The sequence below is a fragment of the Delphinapterus leucas genome, chromosome 1 (assembly GCF_059928025.1).
Source record: "Delphinapterus leucas isolate spDelLeu-1000000601 "Yukka" chromosome 1, BTC_Dleu_Yukka2, whole genome shotgun sequence".
NCBI lineage: Eukaryota > Metazoa > Chordata > Mammalia > Artiodactyla > Monodontidae > Delphinapterus > Delphinapterus leucas.
In genome coordinates, this window is record NC_143129.1 from 114,999,409 (window position 1) to 115,023,048 (window position 23,640).

The 23,640-nt window shown below is 35.9% G+C and overlaps 1 protein-coding gene across 1 annotated transcript in view; it reads left to right on the top strand.

Moving 5' to 3' along the window:
* The window catches only part of COL24A1 (collagen type XXIV alpha 1 chain), a 430,389-nt gene that overhangs the window by 64,658 nt on the left and 342,091 nt on the right, over window positions 1–23,640 (top strand). The window contains exons 4-5 of the mRNA XM_022580934.3: window positions 5,685–5,738; window positions 8,465–8,518. Coding sequence (XP_022436642.2) covers window positions 5,685–5,738; window positions 8,465–8,518 — 108 coding nt within the window. The remainder of the gene's footprint in view (window positions 1–5,684; window positions 5,739–8,464; window positions 8,519–23,640) is intronic.

The following is a 23,640-nucleotide window of genomic DNA, read 5'->3' on the forward strand; positions in this document are numbered from 1 at the left end:
GGGGACACAGGAAGTACATTTATAATTATATCTCAGGGTCAAGTAAGATTAAATGTCACTGAGAGATACAAACTAAGTATATGGAGTACACATTTTCAAAGGGAAGAAAAATAGTTTTTGAGGGGATCCCTATGAAAGATCACTTAAGGCTGAATGTGTTCAGGATAGGTTCTTGTGGACAAAGTTTTCAGAACGTCAGCCTCAAAGAATGGATACGATTTTGATAGGTGAAAGGAACTGGCATATCTTTTATGTAGGAGAAACAGCAAAATAGTTATAATTTGAGTTCTTATTAATTTTTGGTTACCTATAACCAAAATAGTTATAATTTATTGAGTTCTACCATGGTAGCAGGCACTCTACCATGCCCTTTACGTTTGTTATCTTAAAAGAACTTTGTAAGTTTGGTATTATTATCCTCATTTTTCAGGTTAAGAAACTGAGGCCCAGAGGAATTAGTTTACTTGTCCATAACCACATTGCTAACTAATGATAGAGCCAGGATTTTGACTCAGGTTTTCTGCCTCTAAAGCTCAAACTCTTTCATGATATTAGGCTGAATAATGTTAGACAAATATAAGACCCAAGACAGATGTGGACAGGTTGTAGAGGTCTTAATTTTCAAACTGATAGTTCTAACTTTATCTTGGTTCTCAGTGGGGAATTCTGTAGGTTCCTAAGCAGAGGCATGAATAGGGAAGTCAACCTGGTGGCAGTGCTCAGAGCAGACAGGAAATTCCTGTTATCATCTGGATGTTACAAGACTAGGACATTATCTAGGATGCCAGCGGTGAAAATGCAAAGGAGAGGTGGGATTCAAGAGGTATTTTGAAGGAAGGTTTGGTAGAAACCTAGGAAATTAATTGGACCTAGGGACCAAGTAAAAAGGTAGAGGATCCAAGATGGCTTCTAAGGTTTTAAGCCTGTGGATTGAGAGAATGGTGATACCATTACTAAAACCAATAATTAAGAGAGGAAGTTGATTTTAGGAGAAGAAATCAAGTTAAAACATCTAAGGTGCTGTTGGCAAATCAGTAAGGTGTTGGAAGAGTTGAAGAAGCTGAAGTAAAAAAGAGAGGTCAAAGTAGGGAGTATAGATATGGGAGTTTTCCTGTCAATATTATATCAATAGTTGAAGCTATAGAGTCAGATAATTTTCAAGGAAAGGAGTTCGGCATAGAGTCGAGAGCCAAATCATGAACCATGTTTGCTTTGTGGTTATAGAAGAAAGAAAAAAGACAGCAGAAATGTGACGGAGTAGTTAGAGAGATGGGAGAGAATACAGTATACTATCACAGAAGCCAAAGATGAGAGTTTTGAGAAGAAATTGATCAGCAGTGCTGAAAGCTACAGCTGAGGACTGAGAAAAAGTGGAGGAAATCCTTTGGATCTTCTGTTGGGAAAGTCATTATTGAACTTTGAGAATCTGACTTCAGCATAGTGTAGAAGTCTAAAGGTAGATTTTAGAAAGCTAATGAGAGAGTGAATGGTGATGAAATGATAAACTTTGTAGAGACTGCTGCACTGCTTCTTGAAGTGGATGTTACTGTGTGAAGTCTGAGGCCTGCCTGATTTTTCCTACTTGTAGGTGGCTGTTTTTCCTCTGTATGCCCATGCAGTTCTTTTGTTATCTTTGAAGTTCATTTCATCAAACCTGTTAGGTTCTGTATCAGTTTTTTCTGGTACTCTTTTGATCTGAAGATTATTTTTACTTATTATAGAAAAGTCTCTCCTTATATTCTCAGGTATTTTCTTTTCCATTTTTCTATATTATTCTTCAGGCATACCAGTATATGTTAAATGTCCTTTGTGATGATAGTATTTATTATCTTCTCTACAGTCATGTCCATGTGATTGCATTTTTCCACTTTGTTTCATGTGAATTCAGTTAAACTACATCTATATCCCTTAATTGATTTTTTCAGTTGTAGTCAGTTTTTATTGTTTCTGACCTGGCTTTCATCTATAATTGTTTCTTTTTTGCTCTTTCAATCTTTAAGCTCTCTGGCTCACATTTTATTACCTTGGTTGTTATTTTTAATGTCTTATAACTCTTCTTTGAGATCTCATTTTGTAGAAAAATAGCATCTTGAAATTTTTTGAATCTATAGTGAACTATATGAACTTTTTCTCTGTTGCATGGAGTGATTCCTCTTCTGGTAAACAGTTTTGATCTACTTTTAATTTACGTTTCTGTCCTCACACTTTCCCCTCCCCTCAATACGCATAGGTCCCTTGCTGGTTTCTTTCTGGTTATTACTCATTTTTAAAATAAAGACAACTCTATCTGGGTCACTATTTGCTTCAGAATTGTATAGGGAGAGGCAAAGGGAAGTAGTGGTACACAACATCAAATTTAAGTTGCTATCTTCAACACCTTCTTTCCATATTTATTTTGTCCTCTATCCAGAAACATGTCTCCTCTCATTTTCATGTACGTGAAGCCCTCTATATTGCTCTGAGAAGTGATATGATGATTTATGCTCTTGTCTTCTACCCCCTCTCACAACCAGAAATCTCCTGAAGTTAGGAGATTTGTTGCAGATCATGAAAATGGGTTCTTCCTCTTCAGCTCTACTTTCCTTACTCCTGGTTGTTTGAACTGGGTCTTTACAGGGTCATGAATTATATGTCCTGTGGCTTTCCCATTTCCTTAAACTTTACTATTGTTATTAAAGGATTGTTGGTATGAACTTTCTGGACTGATATACTTTTAGATATCTGTAGCCTGTCCAAGCTTTGACGTCTGAAGAGGTTTTTTGTTTGTTTTTTGTTTTTGGTCACCTCTCAGCATCTTTCCTTACTCCAAACTGTCTCAATATTTGGAAGAGAATTTTCATATTTTTGGTTTGTGGTTTTGGTCTTTTCCTTGTTTCATCAGAGGTGTTTTCTTCTTTTGGTGTTTTTTGTTGTTTTCAGTGGTTTTGAGGGAAGGAGGGTTCTCATTCTCCTATCTTTTATATAAATTCTCTAGTGATCGATTTAAAATATAAATTAGATCATGTCATTTATCTGCTTAAACTCTTCAGTGACTGAAGAGTAAAGCAGTTAGAATAAACTAAAAACTCTTTATCATGACCCATGCAGTCGTATATCATCTGGCCCCTGCTTTCCTCTGCAACCTCATTTTGTTCCACTTTTGCTTAATCGCACCGTTGGGTTTCTTTTATCTCCTTGATAAGACTGTAATTTTTCTTTGTTTTGTTTTATTTTACTCATGCCCTAATTCATTTTATTCCTATTTTCTGGAATTTTATTTTCTCCTCTTTCGTTACTCCTCTTCATTTTTTAGATATAACTTAGCACTTCCTCAGAGAAGCCTTCTCTGATACCACAATATAAATTATGTACACTGTTGATCTCTCTCGGTTGCTTGTTCTTTTCTTCATATCACTAAATAAAATGTATATTATGTGTTTATTTATTAATGGGTGTTTTTTTTTATCTCACTGCCACCTCCAGGAGGGTTTGATGTTTACTAATGTTTATTGAGTGAGTGAATGAATGAATGAGTGAATGAATTATAGAGAGAACTTTAGATGTAGGACTTCCAAGATTAATTGACCAGATATTACTATCTCTTAGAAGGACTGAATACATTTGCCTTAGTATATATATTACCCTAGTAATAATAGTATTATAACTAACATTAATTGAGTACTGCCTGTGCCCCAGCCATACCTTTTAAAAAATTGCTCTATAGTTTATTGGTTAAGTACTGTATATCAGACATAGTTACAGGTATTTTATATATTACAATATCTTTAATGCTTACAATAACACTGAAAAATAAATTTTTTATCATCAGCATTATAAAGATGAGGAAACTAAGGCTTAGATAGAGTAATTGACTTGTCTAGGGTCATTCAGCAAGTAAATGATTGAAGCATGATTTGAATCTAGATTGGATGATTGCCATACCATTGCTCTTTTAATTGAATTATACTTTCTCTTAATAACCAATAACCTGAAAGTTAAAGTGCCTTTTTTAGTACTTTATTTATCGAAAATAATTCATAAAAAACATCATATAAAATTACTTCTCTGGTTTCTAGAAAATGCCTATTAATAACCTGTTCTCAAAGATACGGAAATGCAAAATTGTGAAGACAAGTTAAAATTGAGTTTTATTTATTGCTCATTAAACAATTCAAATATTTCAGTCACAACATAAAATATAGTCTTTTCTCCTTAGTATCTAACATTAACTGTAATATTAACTTCTTTTTCAGTGTGAATGTAGTAGTGTTTTCTTATGTCACAAAGTAGCGTGACAGGGCAATAAACCAAACTAGATATTTTGTTTTAATTTTGCATTTAGTTTTTATTTTTAGTTCTTATTTTGGGGGACTTCAAATCATCAGCTGGTAAGTTCTGATGATAACAGCAGAACCAGAAATAATTTGAAAAGAATTTTAATTTTTTTGAAAATAAGTGAAAGTCAGTTTTTGATGGAAGCTAGTGATATAATAATGATGCAGAATATTTGAATGGCTCAGGAGGGAGAACAGAAATATTACTCTTCTGTGGTTGAATAGGAATATTCCTTTTCTCTTAATATTAGAGAATACATGAAAGGTTTTTATTAAGGAGTAGGAGAAGGAAAAAAATTAAAAGGAAAATGGACAGTTTGAAATATAAAGAGCATTAGAAAACTGCAAAATGACTGTAGCATTAATAAAGGAGAAAGTTTCAAAGATAAAAATGTTACATAAAAATGAGGATCAGTAGACCATGCTACTTGTTAATGGTAGGGCTAATATCTTAACCTTGATACGTCTCATTTCAAAACTTGTAGTATTTTTACTGCAGTAATGAATGAATGTTTGTAAAATGGAATGTGCGTATGCTCTGTAGACATCAAGAATAATGCCATGGCAGCAGAGTGCACAGTAACAATGAAACTAATGGACAGATGAATGAATGAATATGTATTAACCGTATCCCAAATGAACACTTATTCTTCTACAGTTGATTGTTAAAGCAAAAAAAGACGACATAAGGCATAATATGAGGAAACAAAGTAGTATTTCCTATTTCTTATTTGATATATTTAATAAGTGACATTTAAAGAACTCAGAATACTTTAAAAATTGACCTGTTTTTGCTTTCATATTTTGTTTTTACAAACCATTTAACTCTTATTAGTGACCTCCTGGTATGCTGCATTTTGTGTAAGGCAGATTTATTACTGAATATACTAGAAGGATCTCATTGTAACAGTTTAACGCATTACACAGATCCTTTGTATAAGCCTTTTAAAAGAACATAAAATGGTTAGTGCTTTAATTTTTCAAGGCAAGTCTTCTGTTGAAATGTGTTTGAAAAAACCTGTAGTTGTTTGTCTCTAAACGCTAAATTGAATTCCTCCTTCAGTAGTAAAAGTAAATTTAGGTAAAAAACTACCCACAAAACTACTAGTTATGGTCCCTGTGAAAACCAGATACAGTGGCCATAACCATAAGTCATAGACTTCCTGCTGCCATATCTAGCCAGATTAAAGAGGACATCTTGAGTTTCAGCTCTCACCCCTGCTGATTAGGGTGAGGGGTTTCATGTTGTTTGAAAATCATCAGTTGGTAACTAGGGATGGAAAAGGACCCCTGGACTGAGACTCTTAGCAAGACTTGTGAGAGAGGATGCATCTGTTATCATGCCTAATATCTCAGCATTTGTTTTCCAAGGGTCCTTCTGGCCCAGCAGGTATCCCAGGTCCATCAGGAAAGAGAGGTCCACGGGTAAGTAGATGGCCTCCGTTTCTCACTTGCTGTTAGAACTGGTAGCTTTCCAGTATGTTTTTTCCTAGTATTGTACAGTATGTACTTCCCTTGGAAATCTGCCCTGGATTGGCAAAGGTAGGAAATTAGCCCTACCTTTGCCAATTCAAGAGAAGCCTGGGAATACGTGCCAGCTGTTTATTCGAGTATGAACACCCAGCCCCAAAGCATTCTCTGTGAGCACGCTCAAGAAAGATAATCAAATTTGTAGATTAGTGACTGTTTGAGTGCTATTTGTAACATTATTCTTAGTTATAAAGTGATCTCATCTGCAGTTGATAGTCCAAGGTGGGGTTCATTTACTTTGGGAAATGAAAGAGTGGGCGGCCTTAAAATAGTACATTCCTGGATTATATAATGGAAAATATTGGAGCTATAAAGTAAAAAAGTAATTGTTCTGAGGAAAAAAAGCTGCCTTAAGGATAAGCAGTAGTTTCTCACATTACACAGGTCCAACAAAAGATTTATTGCTGTGTTAGAATTAGTTTCTTTCCAACCTCAAAAAAAAAAAAAAAAAAAGAATGGACTTCTACTAGCAGAAATTCTTCAAAGAGCTAGAAAAAGAATTGTGATTGTGTGTTATAAAGACAAATGCAAATGCCATAAATGATCCACTTTCTTTACTGATTTTTATTTATCACATAAACAATATAATGAAAAATCACCCTAAAATGTTACTCTAAATGGTCCCGTTCACATCAAGATCTTGTCCATATGAGGCTGAAGATGATTACTCACTCCCTTGTAGCTGTTTGACATTTCTTTCTTTATACTTGATGACCTACCACATTCCTCCCAGAGTGTCTTCTAAACTTGCCCCCTCTCTTCCAGCCAGCAGACCATTTCTGTCCTCCTACTTTTCTGTCAGGAGACCCTGGATCCTACTTCCCTGAGGGACTGAGTTCACCTTTACACTAATTGCATTCCCTCTCCACCATTAAGGCTGTTCTTCTCCCACAGCATGACCTTTTTCTCTCCTTAGATTCTATCTTATTTGGCAACAACCAGCAAGTCATCTTTTTTAAAAATCCCAAACTTTCATTGATGCTAATTTTTCCTAAAGTTATTGTCCTTGCTCACTCTTGCACTACTGAGCTTTGTGAAGTAATCCTTTATACCCATTGCACCCACATCTACATCAAAAACTCATTTGTTAATCCTTATAAATTTTTCCATCTGCTTTATTGAAATTTGTTTTTGAAGACTACATGAATGAGATGTCATGAAATCTAATTTTTGCCCTTAGTTTTCATCTTGCTAGATATACCTTCAGTGTTTGCATTGCCAGCACCCCTCTCCTTTCTGAAACATAATGCTCTATTAGTTCAGAAGTGAAAAGACAGATAAATAGATAATTAATAACTATTTATGTGTCAAGATGGAGGTGTAGCTGAAGAGCGCAGGGGTGTGGTACTAAGCCCAAATGAGTATAGGAGGCCTGGAAACCTGGAAGACCTTCTGGAGATGAATCTTAGTCTTCTACTTGCTGGTTGTGTGAACCTAAGGTTCCCCATTTATAAATGGGAGTAAATAACCACCTTGCAGGATTGTTATAAGGATTAGTAATTAAGAAGTAAAGCATTAGCACAGTTACTTGCACAATAGTAGGTATTTAGTAAATAGAAGCAGTTATTGAATTCAAATTGACAAATATCCCTTTTTCTTTTTTGGCCTCCCTTGTGTGGCTTTTGGGATCTTTATTCCCTGACCAGAGATTGAACCCAGGATATGGCAGTGAAAGCACCTAGTCCTAACCACTGAACCACCAGGGAACTCTCCAAATTGACAAATATTCATTGAGAGGTTGCTATGTGCTAAGTACTACGCTGGTAATATTAAAAACAGACTCTTGGGCTTCCCCGGTGGCACAGTGGTTGAGAGTGCGTCTGCCGATGCAGGGGACATGGGTTCGTGCCCTGGTCTGCGAAGATCCCACATGCCACGGAGCGGCTGGGCCCGTGATCCATGGCTGCTGAGCCTGCGAAAAACAGACTCTTTTCAAAGAATTTATAATTCTGAAACTAAACATATGTCATAAGGAAGTTAAAATAGCAATAAAATATTTAAATGACAGAAATATCCCAAGGCAATATACAACTAATTGCAAATAAATAATTTTACATGCCCCAATTTCTGTGGAAATGAGTAAGAAAGAGAAATCCCTTCATGCTGGTGTAGCCAGGATTTTAAAAATGAGGTGGTATCTCAGTTGATGCTTGAACGTGATTTGGGCAGGTGTAGGGGGGCAAGGTTAAATGAGGTAAGTCTTTAAGGTACGCATGATAGCATAAACAAAAACCCAAGTGCAGAAAGGGTTACCATATGTTGAGAGGAGAGTAACTAAACAATTGCACTTTGTTATTTTTAGGCTTCTTACTCTGCACAACTTTTAGAAGTAGCACTAAGCAATGTGGCTAGAGATAGGGGTGGTAAATAAGGGACGTAAACACCTCAAGGACAGTGTTTTGAAGCAGAAACAGAAACCACAGTTCTGCTCTATAATTAGTCTTCTCCAAGACTGAAATATCCAAGATCTCAGAAGAGATAAAGAACTTTGTAAAATAATATATCCATTTTAATGAATTACATAATATTTATTTGAATGTTATAATAACCACTGTCTGTTATTTGTATCTAGATCTGTGCTAAGAATGATCTTTCTTTTTTTTTTTTTCCACTATTTGCAGGGCATACCAGGGCCACATGGAAATCCTGGGTTACCTGGATTACCAGGTCCAAAGGTGAGTGATTATTAGTGAGTATCGTAAAGAAGATCTTTAACTTTTAAAAGCCGACCTTGGGATATTGAGGATCTCTGTCATTTCCAGAGCATGATTCTTCAGCAAGATGGTCTTAGCCTGGCAGAGAGCCAAGCTCCTCTGGAGCCCGCCGCACTTGGATTTATATATAGCTAGTGGTAAAGGCAAGCACAGCCCTGCTTTGGTATTCCAAAGTCTTTATTGTCAAAATATGATGGCAATATATGGAAACCCCTGAAATATACAGATTGTGATTTGAGTAATTTACCTTAAATCAAGGCTATTTTAATGTATAGATAAGTACTGAGGAAATAAAATATCATTCATTTCCCTGTTCCACACTTACCTAATATTTTTACCTGAAAAAGATCTGTGAGGATAATGCTTATAGGATACTCATATTTTTATGAGAACAATTAACCTGAAAGCCTGTATATATATATATGTATATATATATATGAGTATACATTGTTGTGTAGTGGTAGCATGGTAGATAATAGTGTGATAGATAGTAGTATGAGTATAGTAAAAATGGATGGAAGAATATATACCAGGCTGGTTACCTTGAGAGCAGATATGGAATTGGAAAGATAATTAAATTTATATATATGCGTTAAGCATTAGGGTTTTGGTTTCCAGTAACATCATGAATATTTTAGGGTCATTAATAACCACTCTGCTTATTAATTATCTCACTCAAAAGTAACCATATAGATGTTACCATATAGATATAGGTTAAGATAGGATAGAGCTTAAGAACACAGGTTTTGGAGTCTTAACTGATTGGGGTTCAGGTTTTAGCCCTCTTGATTTGTATGACTAGAAGAAAATTACTTGCTTAGCGGCTTTAAGCTTCACTTTCTTCTTCTCCAAAATAGGAAAAATCATAGTATGTCCTCAGAGGGCTGGAGTGAAGGCTAAATAAATTGTGAGTAAAGCCCTTAACAGTGTTAACATGTCATAAGTAGTATCATTATTATTAATATGTAATAATGATCACAGATATTTTAAATCTAAATTTTCCAAAGTTTCTCATCACTGTCAGCAATTTTTTGAGTTTAATAAAGTATCTCAGAGAGAAAAAAGACTTAACTAAAGTCTGGATGTGTAACAGTGAGAAAAATGACAAATGCCTTCTAAAGAAATTAGAAGTTTGTTCTTAAATTTGTGATTCCCTAGCCTTCACGCTTTTTGGGGGACTTTCAGGATATTTAGTGAAAGGCTAATGTAGTTGTAAAGACCCAGCTCGTGTTTTTCCACAGAGGTGAAGTTCTAGGGGGCTTGCCGTCCTGCTAACACCCTGATCTCCACAACAAGAAGGAAGACAGAATGGGGGAGGGGGGGTTCCACATGGTTTGTGTTGTCCTCCCCCTTCCGCTACCTTAGCCAGTAGCAAACAGATACTTGAAACAAAAAAGATAGAGAATAGGGTGAGGAGAGATGAAGGTAGAGATAGTGGAAAGCCTTTGATTTAATTGACTTCTTAAAATGTATGTACTTATTCAGGAGAAAATACTTGAGAAAATGATGAACTTTGTAACAAAAAATTTTCATTGTCCAAAGATTAAAAACAGGATATTTTTTCAGTGTTGACTGGTATGAATATGTGTCTTTGGTAAAATGAACTAGGAGAGATGAAATCTTAATCTCAAGATTTCTCTTTAATATTATATTTAGTAGTGTGAGTATAATTTTGACTATAACTATTTACCAATAACATATTTTTATGAACCCATATATTAGGGATTTTAAAACCTCCACTTTTAATTTGCAAGCAACTAACTGAACCTCTTGGGAACTTAGTTGTATAGACCTGAATATTAGCCTTTAATTCATATTTAATTTGATAATTTGATAACCATGTTCAAAATAGCCAAGACTGACTATGATTTGTTTTAACTGCACATATTTGTGGAGGACGTTAGATTGTGACAGGTGTTAAAAATCACCACTGTGTCTTAAATGAATCAAGTAAAGCTTGTAGCATGTGGTTTGTGAAACCAATTTTCCAAGATATTTAATATGCACTTTAAAGTAATCGGGATTAATAGAACATTCAAGGCTTATACTTTATAATCCTCTTATAGTATTTATTCAAGACAGTGCAATAAAAATGCAAATTTCATTCTCTCAACAATAAATTTTGACATGTAATCACAGGATTTATTTTTCTTCAGAGAACAAACATCCCTTTTAGATTAAGGGATTTTAGAGTATAAAGACATTTTCAGCATTTTTCTCTTTTCAGTTATTGTTTAGCAAGAATAACATAGAATTATTGGCCTCTAAGGAAATTGTATAAAGATTCATCTTGTCGCTTGGACAAGAAATGATCTGTCCATTTCAAAAGGGGTTACCTGAACCTATGAAAAGACCAAATTAAGGCAATTGCAAGTTTAGAAAGGTTTAACTGAAATGGAAAATACAATGCATTATGGAACCTTTATACAGTCATATTTGGATTAAGGTGCTTTATAAAAATTGTTAGAACTGATACCAGGGTTCTTGGCCTTCCCTAATCAATAGAAATTGCTAGTTCCTTATATGGGGTGAGGGTAGGGGTGTGTCCAAGGGTCGGGCCAGAGGGGTGGCTTAGGTGTTTTGCCCACCCCTTTGGTTGTGTTGAGTTCAGGGGGCATGAGCAGTACCTGGATTTTGCTCCCAGCTCTTCAAAAGTGGCAGTTGGGGTTTTTTTTTTGGTCTTTTTGTATCTTTTATCCATAATTTGTCCCAACTGCACATGCACACAGTTATTTTTAGTCCCTGATAGTGTCTTTGTTGCTTGAGGAGAGGTTTGTCCAGGTGCAGGCATTGCAGCACTGCAGCAAAGAGTCCCAGGTCCCAGCCTGTCTCAGAACCAAAAGGTATACCTTATATAAGTTAATGGCATGAAGCACGTAAAACACCTGGTAGAATACTTGTGTGTAGTTGACACTTAAGAAAACATTATTGCCCTTTTCTGGAGGAGCTACTTATAAGGTAACTAGGCTATTTAGCAATGAAACTTTTACTGAAAGTATCACATTTATTATTTGTTAAGTAAAAAAAAAAAGTCTTGTGGCTCTTATGAATGAAAATACCTTAATATAGTAAAGAAATATGTTCTATTTATAAGACTATTTAAAAGTTTATAAGAATAAAGCTTATTTTGCTAACATACTCTTGATTGATGCAAAAATTAATTTATTTTCTGTTATGCTCTTACAATTAAGTTAGTATTTATCATAAAGGACAAAAAGTGTAAACTGATCTTTGGTAGTTCTCAACTCTGTTCGAGCAAAATGAGTTTTCACACATCTGTTCGTCTTCCTTAGTAGATTCTGAGTTACTTGAATGCAGTGGCCAGATCTTACTCATCTTTGCCTTTGTGTCCAGCCCAGTGCCCAGCATGTGTTGGGCACTCAATAAATGTTAAACTGAAACAATAAGCAGACTTAACATTAGAAACAAGGCACTGGCATCATAAGGGAATGAGAACTAGCAGTTATTAAGCATATAATTATTTTATGTATGCCATCTCATTCAGTTCCACTTCAGTTAAGAGTACTGTTCAGAGCAGGCTTTATTACCTACAGAAGAAAACATATTCAGAGAGGTAAGTACTTAACCAAGGTAACACAGCTGTAACTGGCATCAGAATTAGATCTGTTTTACTCTTTCCCTTGCACCAATTTGTCTCTACTAACATAGTGAGTTCATTTATGAAACAGCACCTTAAAGAGGAAGGGTTTGGGTAGGGTAATAACCTAATGTAATTAAAGACTTTCTGAATTCATTTAGTAATAGTAACAAAATATGTCCATTCCAAGGTTCTAGCTTATCCTTTGGATACTGGTAATAACATATAAAGTCCATAAAGAGTGAAACTGAACTCTAGCCTCTCAGAACTGTGTTGTTAAATTGTTAAATAGTAGAAGAATAAAATGCCACACAAAAATTTAGTGGGTAATATAGCATTTTTCAGCATTATTAAGACTAATTGATTTAAAACAAAGACTATTGAGTTCTTTAGCTGAAATCATTAGTTGAAATCAGTAGACTAAGGGTAGAAATATTGTCTTCATAAAAAAAAACAACACAAGGAAGTGAATTCTGTTTCTCTATTTGCTAGAAAGAATGACTTTTTTCTTGCCACCAAATGCCTTCTGGGTCCACAGTTCATCATATTTACTTATTTAATATGAACTTTATTCGCAGGGTACTGGACATTTTTTATTACTATTAGTTAACACCTGATCAATTATGCAGTAGATCTTTGGACATGAGTCCAAATGCAGAATCTAGATCTTTGGCCTACCCTAGCCTACACTTATAATTCTAGTCCAGGCAAACTATTTGCGTCCAGATAGTTCGTTTCCCAAAAGCGCTTCTTAAAGGCAGCTTAAAACCTTCCCATGGACATTCATAGCTTATATTACTTTAGTCAGGTTCAATAGCTCCATCAAATTTGATCCAGTTAAATGAAAACATCTAACCTTAATAAGCTGCGATAACAATGTCCCATTAGTAATATTAAATGAGATGTTATCAATAATGTTAAATATTGAATTTCCAAGGAATATATCTTTGTGCTGTTTTATTCCTGGTTTTGACCCTCTGCTACCATGTCTCCATCGTTATTTCTCTAAACTGAAAGTCCCATTTTCCTTGTGTGTGAATTAAATAAATGTGTTGAGTATAGATGCTGACCCATTCTAAGAATTTTTTACTGAGTCAGATTGCTATGAATAATTTTCAGTCCAACATTCTGAAAATGTAAAGTATGATAAAATGGTGAAGACTGAGGTGCTCCTATTAGTCTACGCAATGTAGGGACCTTTTTGTAAAGGGCCAGACAAATATGACAAATACATTAAAATTTTTTCCTTCTAGCTATCAAAATCTGTTGGGTTCATGTTAGAAGGATTCAGGAGCCAATTTAAAAAGGCTTCCACTAGCCAAAGATTGGTATAATTTGAGCATCATTAAGGATAATAACTGTAGTGGATTGAATCATAACAAATATCTCTAAATCCATGAGTTATAATGTAGTTAAAAACAGACAAACCCTCATTGGTCACCTTTAGAGGATGCTGGGGAATTACATCTATGAGATTGTCAAATTCTCTGACACCAATTGAATATTCAACAATTCAATTCAGTTCTGACACTACCCCAATTTACTGTCAGACTCCACAGATTTAAGGGCTCAGTCCCACAAGACTCGCCACACTTGAGATGCCAGCAACAGATGTGTTGCCCAGGCTACTCACACTTCTGCCTGGCTGACTTACATGTTCAGGGATTCCCATAATCTCTTCCTCTCTCCCAGGTTTGATTTTTTGCTAGAACAGCTCACAGAACTCAGGAAAACACTTTAATTAGGTTTACCAATTTATTATTAAAAAAATACAACTCAAGTAGCTAAATGGTAGAGATGCATAGGGCAAAATGTGGAGGGTGGGAACCTGGAGCTTCCATGCCCTCCCCAGGTGTGTCATCTTCCCAGCACATCAGTGTGTTCACCTACTGGAAGCTCTTGGGATGTCTTTGTTCAAGAGTTTTTTTTTGTTTGTTTGTTTTTACATCTTTATTGGAGTATAATTTCTTTACAGTGGTGTGTTAGATTCTGCTTTATAACAAAGTGAATCAGTTATACATACACATATGTTCCCATATCTCTTCCCTCTTGCATCTCCCTCCCTCCCACCCTCCCCATCCCACCCCTCTAGGTGGTCACAAAGCACCCAGCTGATCTCCCTGTGCTATGCGGCTGCCTCCCACTAGCTATCTATTTTACATTTGGTAGTGTATACATGTCCATGCCACTCTCTCACCCCATCACAGCTCACCCCTCCCCCTCCCCATATCCTCAAGTCCATTCTCTAGTAGGTCTGTGTCTTTATTCCCGTCTTACCCCTAGGTCCTTCATGACCTTTTTTTTTTTCTTAGATTCCATGTATATGTGTTAGTATACGGTATTTGTCTTTCTCTTTCTCACTTACTTCATTCTGTATGACAGACTCTAGGTCCATCCACCTCACTACAAATAACTCAATTTCGTTTCTTTTTATGGCTGAGTAATATTCCATTGTATATATGTGCCACATCTTCTTTATCCATTCATCCGATGATGGACACTTAGGTTGTTTCCATCTCCTGGCTATTGTAAATAGAGCTGCAATGAACATTTTGGTACATGACTCTTTTTGAATTATGGTTTTCTCAGGGTATATGCCCAGTAGTGGGATTGCTGGGTCATATGGTAGTTCTATTTGTAGTTTTTTAAGGAACCTCCATACTGTTCTCCATAGTGGCTGTATCAATTCACATTCCCACCAGCAGTGCAAGAGTGTTCCCTTTTCTCCACACCCTCTCCAGCATTTATTCTTTCTAGATTTTTTGATGATGGCCATTCTGACTGGTGTGAGATGATATCTCATTGCAGTTTTGATTTGCATTTCTCTAATGATTAATGATGTTGAGCATTCTTTCATGTGTTTGTTGGCAGTCTGTATATCTTCTTTGGAGAAATGTCCACCCCCTCCTCTCCCTGGAGGTGGGGGAGGGAATGGGGCTAAATTCCTACGTTCCAATCACTTGTTAGCCTTTCCAGTGACTCACCCCCATCCTGAAGCTCTCTAGCTCCCTCTCTCGAGTCACCTCATTAGCATAAGCTCAGATGTTGTCGAAAAGGGCTTGTTATGAATAACAAAAGACACTCCTGTGACTCAGGAAATTCCAAGGGTTTTAGGAGCTCTGTGCTAGGAACCAGGGACAAAGACCAAATGTATATTTTTATTATACCACAGTGTCATTATTTTGAAAAATGGTAAATAGAAGAAAAATAAAGGGAAAGAATAAATTTTTTCTTAAGAAATTGCCTTGCTTTTCTTACAGAATTGAACCTTAGTGCAACCAAATAGTTGACAAAGGGAAGTTTCTCTTTACAGAAAAAGCTAGTAAATGAAGAAAGAATGCTAGAGTTAAAAATCACCGTTTTTGCAATCCTGATGAAGAAGAGGTTGAAAACAATAGAAACAACTCAGGAAGACCAAAGGCCTTGAGGCAGGAGACTGCTTGGCAGTCTTTGAGGAATATCTGAATGAGATAAGTGGTAGGAGATAGATCAGAGACATAGCAGGAGCCAGATTATGTTGAATCTTGTAGGTAAGGATTTTGGTTTGGATTTTACTCTGTGTTAGATATTTATTGGAGAGTTCTAAGTAGAAAGATGATACCATGCAATTTATGTTGTAGGAGGATGGTTCCGGCTATCACAGAGAATAGATTGGGGTAGGGGAAGGGTAGAAATAGGGGCACCAGTTTGGAGACTTCTTCACTGGTCTACCCAAGCTCATGCCATGGGTGAGGATGGCATGGACTAGAGTCTTAACAATGGAGATGGTGTAAAGTGGTCAAACTCTAGATGTATTTTGAGGTACAGTTAACATAATTGCTGATGAGTCACTTATATGGTGTGAGAGAGGAGTCAAAGGTAATCTAAGGCTTAAGCAGTGGAACAGCTGGTATTGTGGGAGCTGCCATCTACTGGAATGAGGAGGAACATGATTTCAGGTTTTTACTTGTTTTGTTTTTGCCTGGGAGGAAATCAAGGGTTCATTTTCATTAATTTTTTTTTTTTTTCCTTTTTCCCTGCTTTACGCGGGCCTCTCACTGCTGTGGCCTCTCCCGCTGCGGAGCACAGGCTCCGGACGCACAGGCTCAGCGGCCATGGATCACAGGCCTAGCCGCTCTGCAGCATGTGGGATCCTCCCGGACTGGGACACGCGCCCGTGTCCCCTGCATCAGCAGGCGGACTCTCAACCCCTGCGCCACCAGGGAAGCCCTCCATTAATGTTTTAAAAGAGCCAACTTTTGGCTTTGTTAAGTTTTTCTATGGACCATATAATATTTCATTGATTTTTAGCTCTATTGTAACATAAGCATTTAGAGCTATGAATTTCTCTCTAAGGACTGATTTAACTGCATCCCACAAAATTTGATGTGTTGTGTTTTCATTATCATTCAAGTTGAAATATATGCTTTCTTCATTACTCATGGGTTATTTAGAAGTATGTTGTTTTTTTTAATGTCCATCAGTTAGAAGCTTTTCTAGTGATCTTATTGTTGCTGGTTTCTAATTTAGTTCCATTGTGTTCAGAAAGCACACAGTGGAAGAGTTTAATCTTTTAAAATTTATTGAGGCATTTTATGGCCCAGCATGTGATTATCTTGATGAATAGTTCACGTGAACTTCAAAAGATTCTGTATAGTGTTCTGTAAATGTCAGTTCAATTATGGTGGCTGATGATGGTGGTCAAATTTTCTCTGTCCTTACTAGGTTTTCTCTTGTCTAGTTGTTCTGTTAATTACTGAGAGAAGTGTGTTGAAATACCCAACTCTGATTTTGGATTTTATTTCTTTAGTGTTTAGGAAGTGTTTAGTTAGTGTTTGCTTCATGTATTTTGCAGCTCTTGTGTGATGCATGCATATTTAAGGACTGTTATGTCTTCCTGATGGACAGACCTTTTTATCATTATCAAATATCTCTGTTTATCTTTAGTAATACTCCTCTTCTTGAAGTCTAGTTTGATAGTAATAGAGCCACACCAACTTTTTAATGCTTATTGTCTGCCTGGTATATATATTTCCTTTCCTTTACCTTTCTATATTTAAAGTTCATCTCTTATAGATACTGTATAGTTGGGTCTTTTTATATTTATCTTGGCTTGATAATCTCTGATTTTTAATTAGAATGTTAAGTTCATTTACATTTGTGTAATTTTGGTATGATTGGGTCTTGGCCTTCTGCATTGTCATTCCTTTTCCATTTATCCCAGGTGTTCTTTGTTCCTTTATTCCCTTTTTCTACCTTCTTTTGGGTTAATCAAATATATTTTAGTATTTTATTTAATTTCTCTTGGCATTTCAGCTGTATCTCTGATTGATTTTTAGTGGTTGCTTTAGGGATTACAGTATACCTTATTAACTTATTGTAGTTTACTTAGAGTTATTATGGTAATATTTCATGTAAAATATAAGACTCTTGTAACATTACAATTACATTTACCTACTATCCCCCATCCTTTGTGTTCTGTTGTCATTTATTTTACATCTATGTCGTTATAAACCCAACAGTAAAACGCAATAATTTCTGTATTAAGTAATCAGTCTTATAAGGAAATTAAAAGAAGAAACAAACAAGAGAGTCATTCATATTTCCTCATTTATTTTCATTTCCAAAGCTCTTAATTCCTTCCTATAGATCTGAGTTTCTATCTGGTGCCACTCCCCTTTAGCTAGCAGAAATTCTTTCAGTAATTCTTTGAGTACAGTTCTACTGGTGATGGTTTCTCTTGTTTTTTGTTTAGCTGGAATTTATTTTGTCTACGCTTTTTTGAAGGATAGTAAAAAAAATTTTTGTAGAGTAAAAAAATCTTGGTTGAGACTGTTTTTCTTCCAGCACTTTAAACATGTCTGATGTTCTCACATTTTGGCCTTTACTGTTTTTGATGAGGATTTAGCCAACATTTTTATTCCCCTCAATATAATGTGAAAATTTTCACCAGATGTCTTAATGTTTTTCTCTTTGTCTGGCTTTTAGCAGCTTTACTATGATGTCTGTAGGGGTGGTTTCCCTCAGATATTTCTTTGGGCTTCACTGAATGTCTTTTTACCCATAAAAAAATTTTTTTAAACAAATTTGGGACATTTTTGGCCATTATTTCTTCAAATAATCTTTCTGTCCCATTATTTCTCTCCTTTCCTTCTGGGACTCCATGTATGTTATACTATTAATATTGCCCCACAGGTCACTAGATGTCTGTTCATTTTTGCCATGTATTTTTTTTCTCTTCTTCAGATTAGATAACTTCTATAGATCTGCCTTTAATTTCATTAAACTTTACTTCTGCCTTCTCCAATATGATGTTAATCTCATCCAGTAAATTTTTATATTGAAGATACTGTATTATCAGTTCTAGGTTTTTAGTTGACTCTTTTTATATAGTTTTCATCTGTCTGCTGATATTTGTCTGTTCACTCATTATGATCATCTTTTCCTTTAAGCCCTTGAACATATTTATAATAGTTAATAAAATCTTCAACTGCTGGGCTTCCCTGGTGGCACAGTGGTTGAGAGTCCGCCTGTCAATGCAGGGGACATGGGTTCGTGCCCCGGTCAGGGAAGATCCCACATGCCGCGGAGTGGCTGGGCCCGTGAACCATGGCCGCTGAGCCTGCGTGTCCGGAGCCTGTGCTCCGCAACGGGAGAGGCCACAACAGTGAGAGGCCCGTGTACTGCAAAAAAAAAAAAAAAAAAATTTCAACTGCTAATTCTAACTTCTAGGTCCTCTTGTGGTCTGTTTGTATTGACTGCCTTTTTTCTTTACCTCAAGTCATATTTCCCCTTTTGCATGTCTAGAAAAATTTGATTACATACTGCATGTTGTGGATGATATGTGGATCTTTAGATGCTGTTACCTTTCTTTTTAATCCTTTGGAGACTTGATTTTTGTTCTGTAGGTGCTTAAATAACTGGCTCATCACCTTAAACTTGTACAGGTTTGGAAACTTTTATTTTTTTATTGGAGTATAATTGCTTTACAATGTTGTGTTAGTTTCTCCTGTAGAACAAAGTGAATCAGCTATATGTATACATATATCCCCTCCCTCTTGAGCCTCCCTCCCACCCCTCTAGGTCATCAGAGAGCACTGAGCTGAGCTCCCTGTGCTATACAGCAGCTTCCCACCAGCTATCTGTTTTACACATGGTAGTGTATATAGGTCAATGCTACTCTCTCAATTCGTCCCACCCTCCCCTTCCTGCCCCCTGTGTCCACAAGTCCGTTCTCTATGTCTGCATCTCTTTTCCTTCCCTGCAAATAGGTTCATCCGTACCATTTTTCTATATTCCATATGTGTGCATTAATATACAATATTTGTTTTTCTCTTTCTGACTTACTTCACTCTGTATGACAGACTCTAGGTTCATCCACATCAAGGTTTGGAAACTTTTTTAAAGGGCAGATCTCTTTCAGTTTCACTTATAGTATTAGTGCAAGTCCATTAGTCCAAGAATATAGTATTTGCTTCTAAAGTATAACTCTCCCTCAATTTCAATGGAAAGGTATTTATCGAACTATTTACCATGTTCTTCTAAAATGATGTGGCTCAAACCCCAAACTTTCTCCTTTAGTGACCAGCAGCTGAAATTTGTTAATTCTTTCAGCCTTTTAGTTGATTTCTGCTGAGTTCTTTAGGATCTATCTCATGAAAACACATGTCAGGATCAGCCAAGAATTAAAGAAAGTCTATATTCAAGCTTTGGGGGAAGCTGACTTTCTTTTTTTCTAGGATTTTCTCCCTCAGTTTGCGGTCGTTTTGGTACTCCTACACTCTGTCCTCTGATACCATTAGCCAAAAGGTTTATGTTTTTCTGCTTGAATTCCAGCCACTCTGTGCAGACTGGGAAGTGTCTTTAGGAGAAAGGCTCTATAAGTGTGTATTAAACCAAGTGTGGTTTCTTCTTTCAAGAGTTGAATCCCCTCCAGCCCTGTTTTTTATTGTTCTCCTGTGCATTCAAATAGTTGTTTTACATCTCTTGTCCTGACTTTACAATTGTAATCTTCAGGAGGATTAGTTGCATATATGCTACTCTGCCACTATCTGAACCAGAATTTCCAAGAGTTCCTTTTTGATCGTATTCAATTTGAGAGGACTATTTAACATCCAAGTGGAGATATAAAAAGGATATATGAATCTGGAGTTCAGGGAAGATATCATAGCTAAAAATATACATTTCAGAGTCATCAGTGTATATATGGAATTTAAAGCTATGGAACTGATGAGGTCACCTAGGGATGAATGTAGACAAAGAAGAGAAGTGTCAGAGGACTGAGTCTTGGGGTACTTCAGAGTTCAGTGTATTAGGAAGATGAAGAGGAACTAGCAAAGGAGACTGAGAAAGAATGACCGATGAGGTTAGGATAGTGGTAGGGACAAAAGCCTGAGTAGAGCAGGTCTAAGAGAGAATGGATGGAGAGGAAGTCTTTTAGTTAACATAGACAACTTTCTAGGAGTTTTTCTCTAAAAGGGGACAGTATAATGGAGCAGAGAAGGGAGATGTGGGCTCAAGGAAAGTTATTTTTTAAGATTGGAGAAATTACAGTGTGTTTACTTGATGATGGCAGTTATCTTAGAAGTAAAAAGTAAAATAATGTAGGGAAGACAGTTCACCAATAGTGTCCTGGTGAGAGACAATGTGGGGGTTTGGTTATGAAGGCAGAGTGTTTTGGAACAGGTTAAGGTGAGGTGTGGTGGATTTGGTTATGAGAGCTTGTGAAAGATGAAAGCAGGATAACCAGCTGAGAGTAAAGAGAGGGAAGTTATGAAATAATCGTCTATGAAAATGGGAAAGTCAATCGACTGAGGCAATTACTGGACACACCAAAAGACAAAGCAAAACAAAATCAATGTAAGAAGTCATGAATTTCAAGTGAGATTTGTCAGCATTAATTGTTTTCTCTTAATCACATTCAGCTGCTAGGGATAGGGTCAGAGTAGGTAGAGAGTTTATATTTAAGATTTTCCACGTAAGCTTATAAGACAGAGGGAGAAACAGGCAATGGTGTCATTTATGTATGCAAGGAAGTGATTAGAATATAAGACACTGGTATTTAGGCTGGCTAGGGATGGGAAGTGAGACCACGTGGGGGATGAAAGAGTGAAAACATGATGGGATCACATATTAGCAGTTCCAGTGGGTCAAATAATTGTTAAAATTATAAAGGCTTAGAGTGAGCTAAAAAGATAAGAAGTACTGGTTAGAGAGTATAGTGCTTAAAATTGAGATTATGGACTTGTGCAATTATTGCTAATATTAGAGCCAAGAATATTCAAATGGTGCTACCTCAAGATTGTCATTTAGTGTTTCCTTTATGATACTCTACCAGTTTAGCTCATTCATACTCTGAATTTTTTAATTCCAAATTCTTTCCATTAAAATTTTGCTGCACTGTCAGTAATTCACTCAAGAGTTGTGTTCTCTGCTTTTCAAGATGGCCATAATTGTAAAATTTATTTTAATGATTGTATTTAGTACTGTTATTTTTAATACTAACTACTAACATCTATGTAATCTATAGGGGACTTGATCCTAAATCTTTCAAGCTAATCTGAGTAGGTATTATTATCATTCCCATTTTACAGAGGAGGAAATTCAGGTTCAGAGAGATTAAATGACTTGTTCAGTCTTTTCACTCTAAATCCCAATGCTCTTTCCATTATATTATGTGGACTCCAATCTGATAAATTTGTTTGAACATCTTAATGGGTCTCATACCTTAGGGAGTTTCCCTCCTTATACAGAGAGCCATCTGGAGATCCATAACAGTCTAAAAGAGCTACTCTGATAATGAGGATTTTAGACTATAGCAGATCAGTAAGATAGGGGGGACTTTTGGAATCCTTGAGTAATAAAATGTAGGCAACTTCCTTTTCTTCTTATTCATACTCAAAAGGATATATAGCTCCTTCAACAAAAGTCGTGTAGGAGTAAGTAAAAGTCAGTATGGAAGGTCAATTATGATTAATTTATAAACATTTTTAATTCCAAGGAGTTTTTGAAAAGCCAATCAAGTGTGGCTAAAAGTGTGTCAGGAATCATAGAATAAATAAATAACAAATAAGTAAATATGATTTCCCTCATAAAAAGGAGGGAAAACGACAGAAATTTTGGAGTATTTTCCTTAAATGCAGAAAAGTATGCCCTACTTCCTTGACATTTCAGGCAAACTTGGCATGTTCAATAATCTCTTCCTCATGCATTTTATACTAGGATCAGTATACAACTGGCCAGGTTAAAAGCATTTTCTTCATACTGACTTAAATTTCTGGTTCTAGAATATGATGTAATCAATTAACTCAAGCATATTTGTGTGGCAATAAAAGAGATTTGACATATATCTCTTTACTTATGTTGCCAAGATGTATAAAGCTTCTGAACAAGAAAAAGGTCTGTCTTTACATCTGATTTTTATTGCTTAATTGACTACTTTCTCCCACTCTTTCAATTTTTTTAAAGTGGAAGATGAAATGTCAGATGATGATGTCAAGAAAGCTGAAAGATAATTATATTAAGGAAGTTGGTATATAATAGAAAATTCAGATAGGACCGAAAAATAAGAGTTTTTAGTGTGAGAATTCTAAGTAAAAACATTGGCCATAAAGAAGTTTTATTATATTCAAATTTCTCAAGGGTTATCATTTCTTAAGTTCCTTTTAAATTTGTTGTAAATATTGCCTCAAATCAATTAGTTAGGCTTTATAATAGATTAAAATATATAAAAATCAATAAGATCTTAATTTAACAGATGTTGTGATATGAGAAAGAAAATTGACCTGATTTACCAGTACTTTTCTAGGCAGTCTTAACCAATTCTGTTAACTTTTCTGGACCTTATTGCTTCTTTCTCTGTAAAGGGATTTGCTCTATAAAGGGATAAGCTCTAATCTCTCATAAATTCTAAATAGATTATCTTTTTTTTAGATGAAGAGTTGAGTTCTTAAATATTAAGATATCACTAAAGCTATTTGTCAGGTCTCATAATTTTGTAACGAGTGATCTAAAACTGTATTAGTGGTAGAAGTGGTAATAGCTATGAAAGGGAAGAGGTCAGACTGGAAAATAACCTTTTCCTTAAACATTTTTTTTTGATGCTTGGATATAGGACTCTGCCAATGAAGACTCATTTCTAATTTGTAAAATGAAAAGACTTACTGGGGAACATGAAGGACTTTTTGTCTTTCTTCTTTCATCAGTCAGTTTGAGAGCTATTTCAGGAGTATCCCTCCCATACCATTCCCCACCTCTAACTTTGAACTGTAAGCCTAACGTTTTATTTCACCGAGAAACTAGAAGCAATCAGATGAGAATTAGCTCTCATTTTTTTCCCCATTACCAAGGCTAGTGACCTAATATCTGTACCCATATATCCTACCTTTGAAATTGTTGTACCAGATTAATTGTTCCTACTGAAATGTCTCTGCTTGGACCCTGGATCCCCATCTCCTATGGCATACTCAAGAGAAATATGCATTTCTCCCAAATTACGCTCAATTTC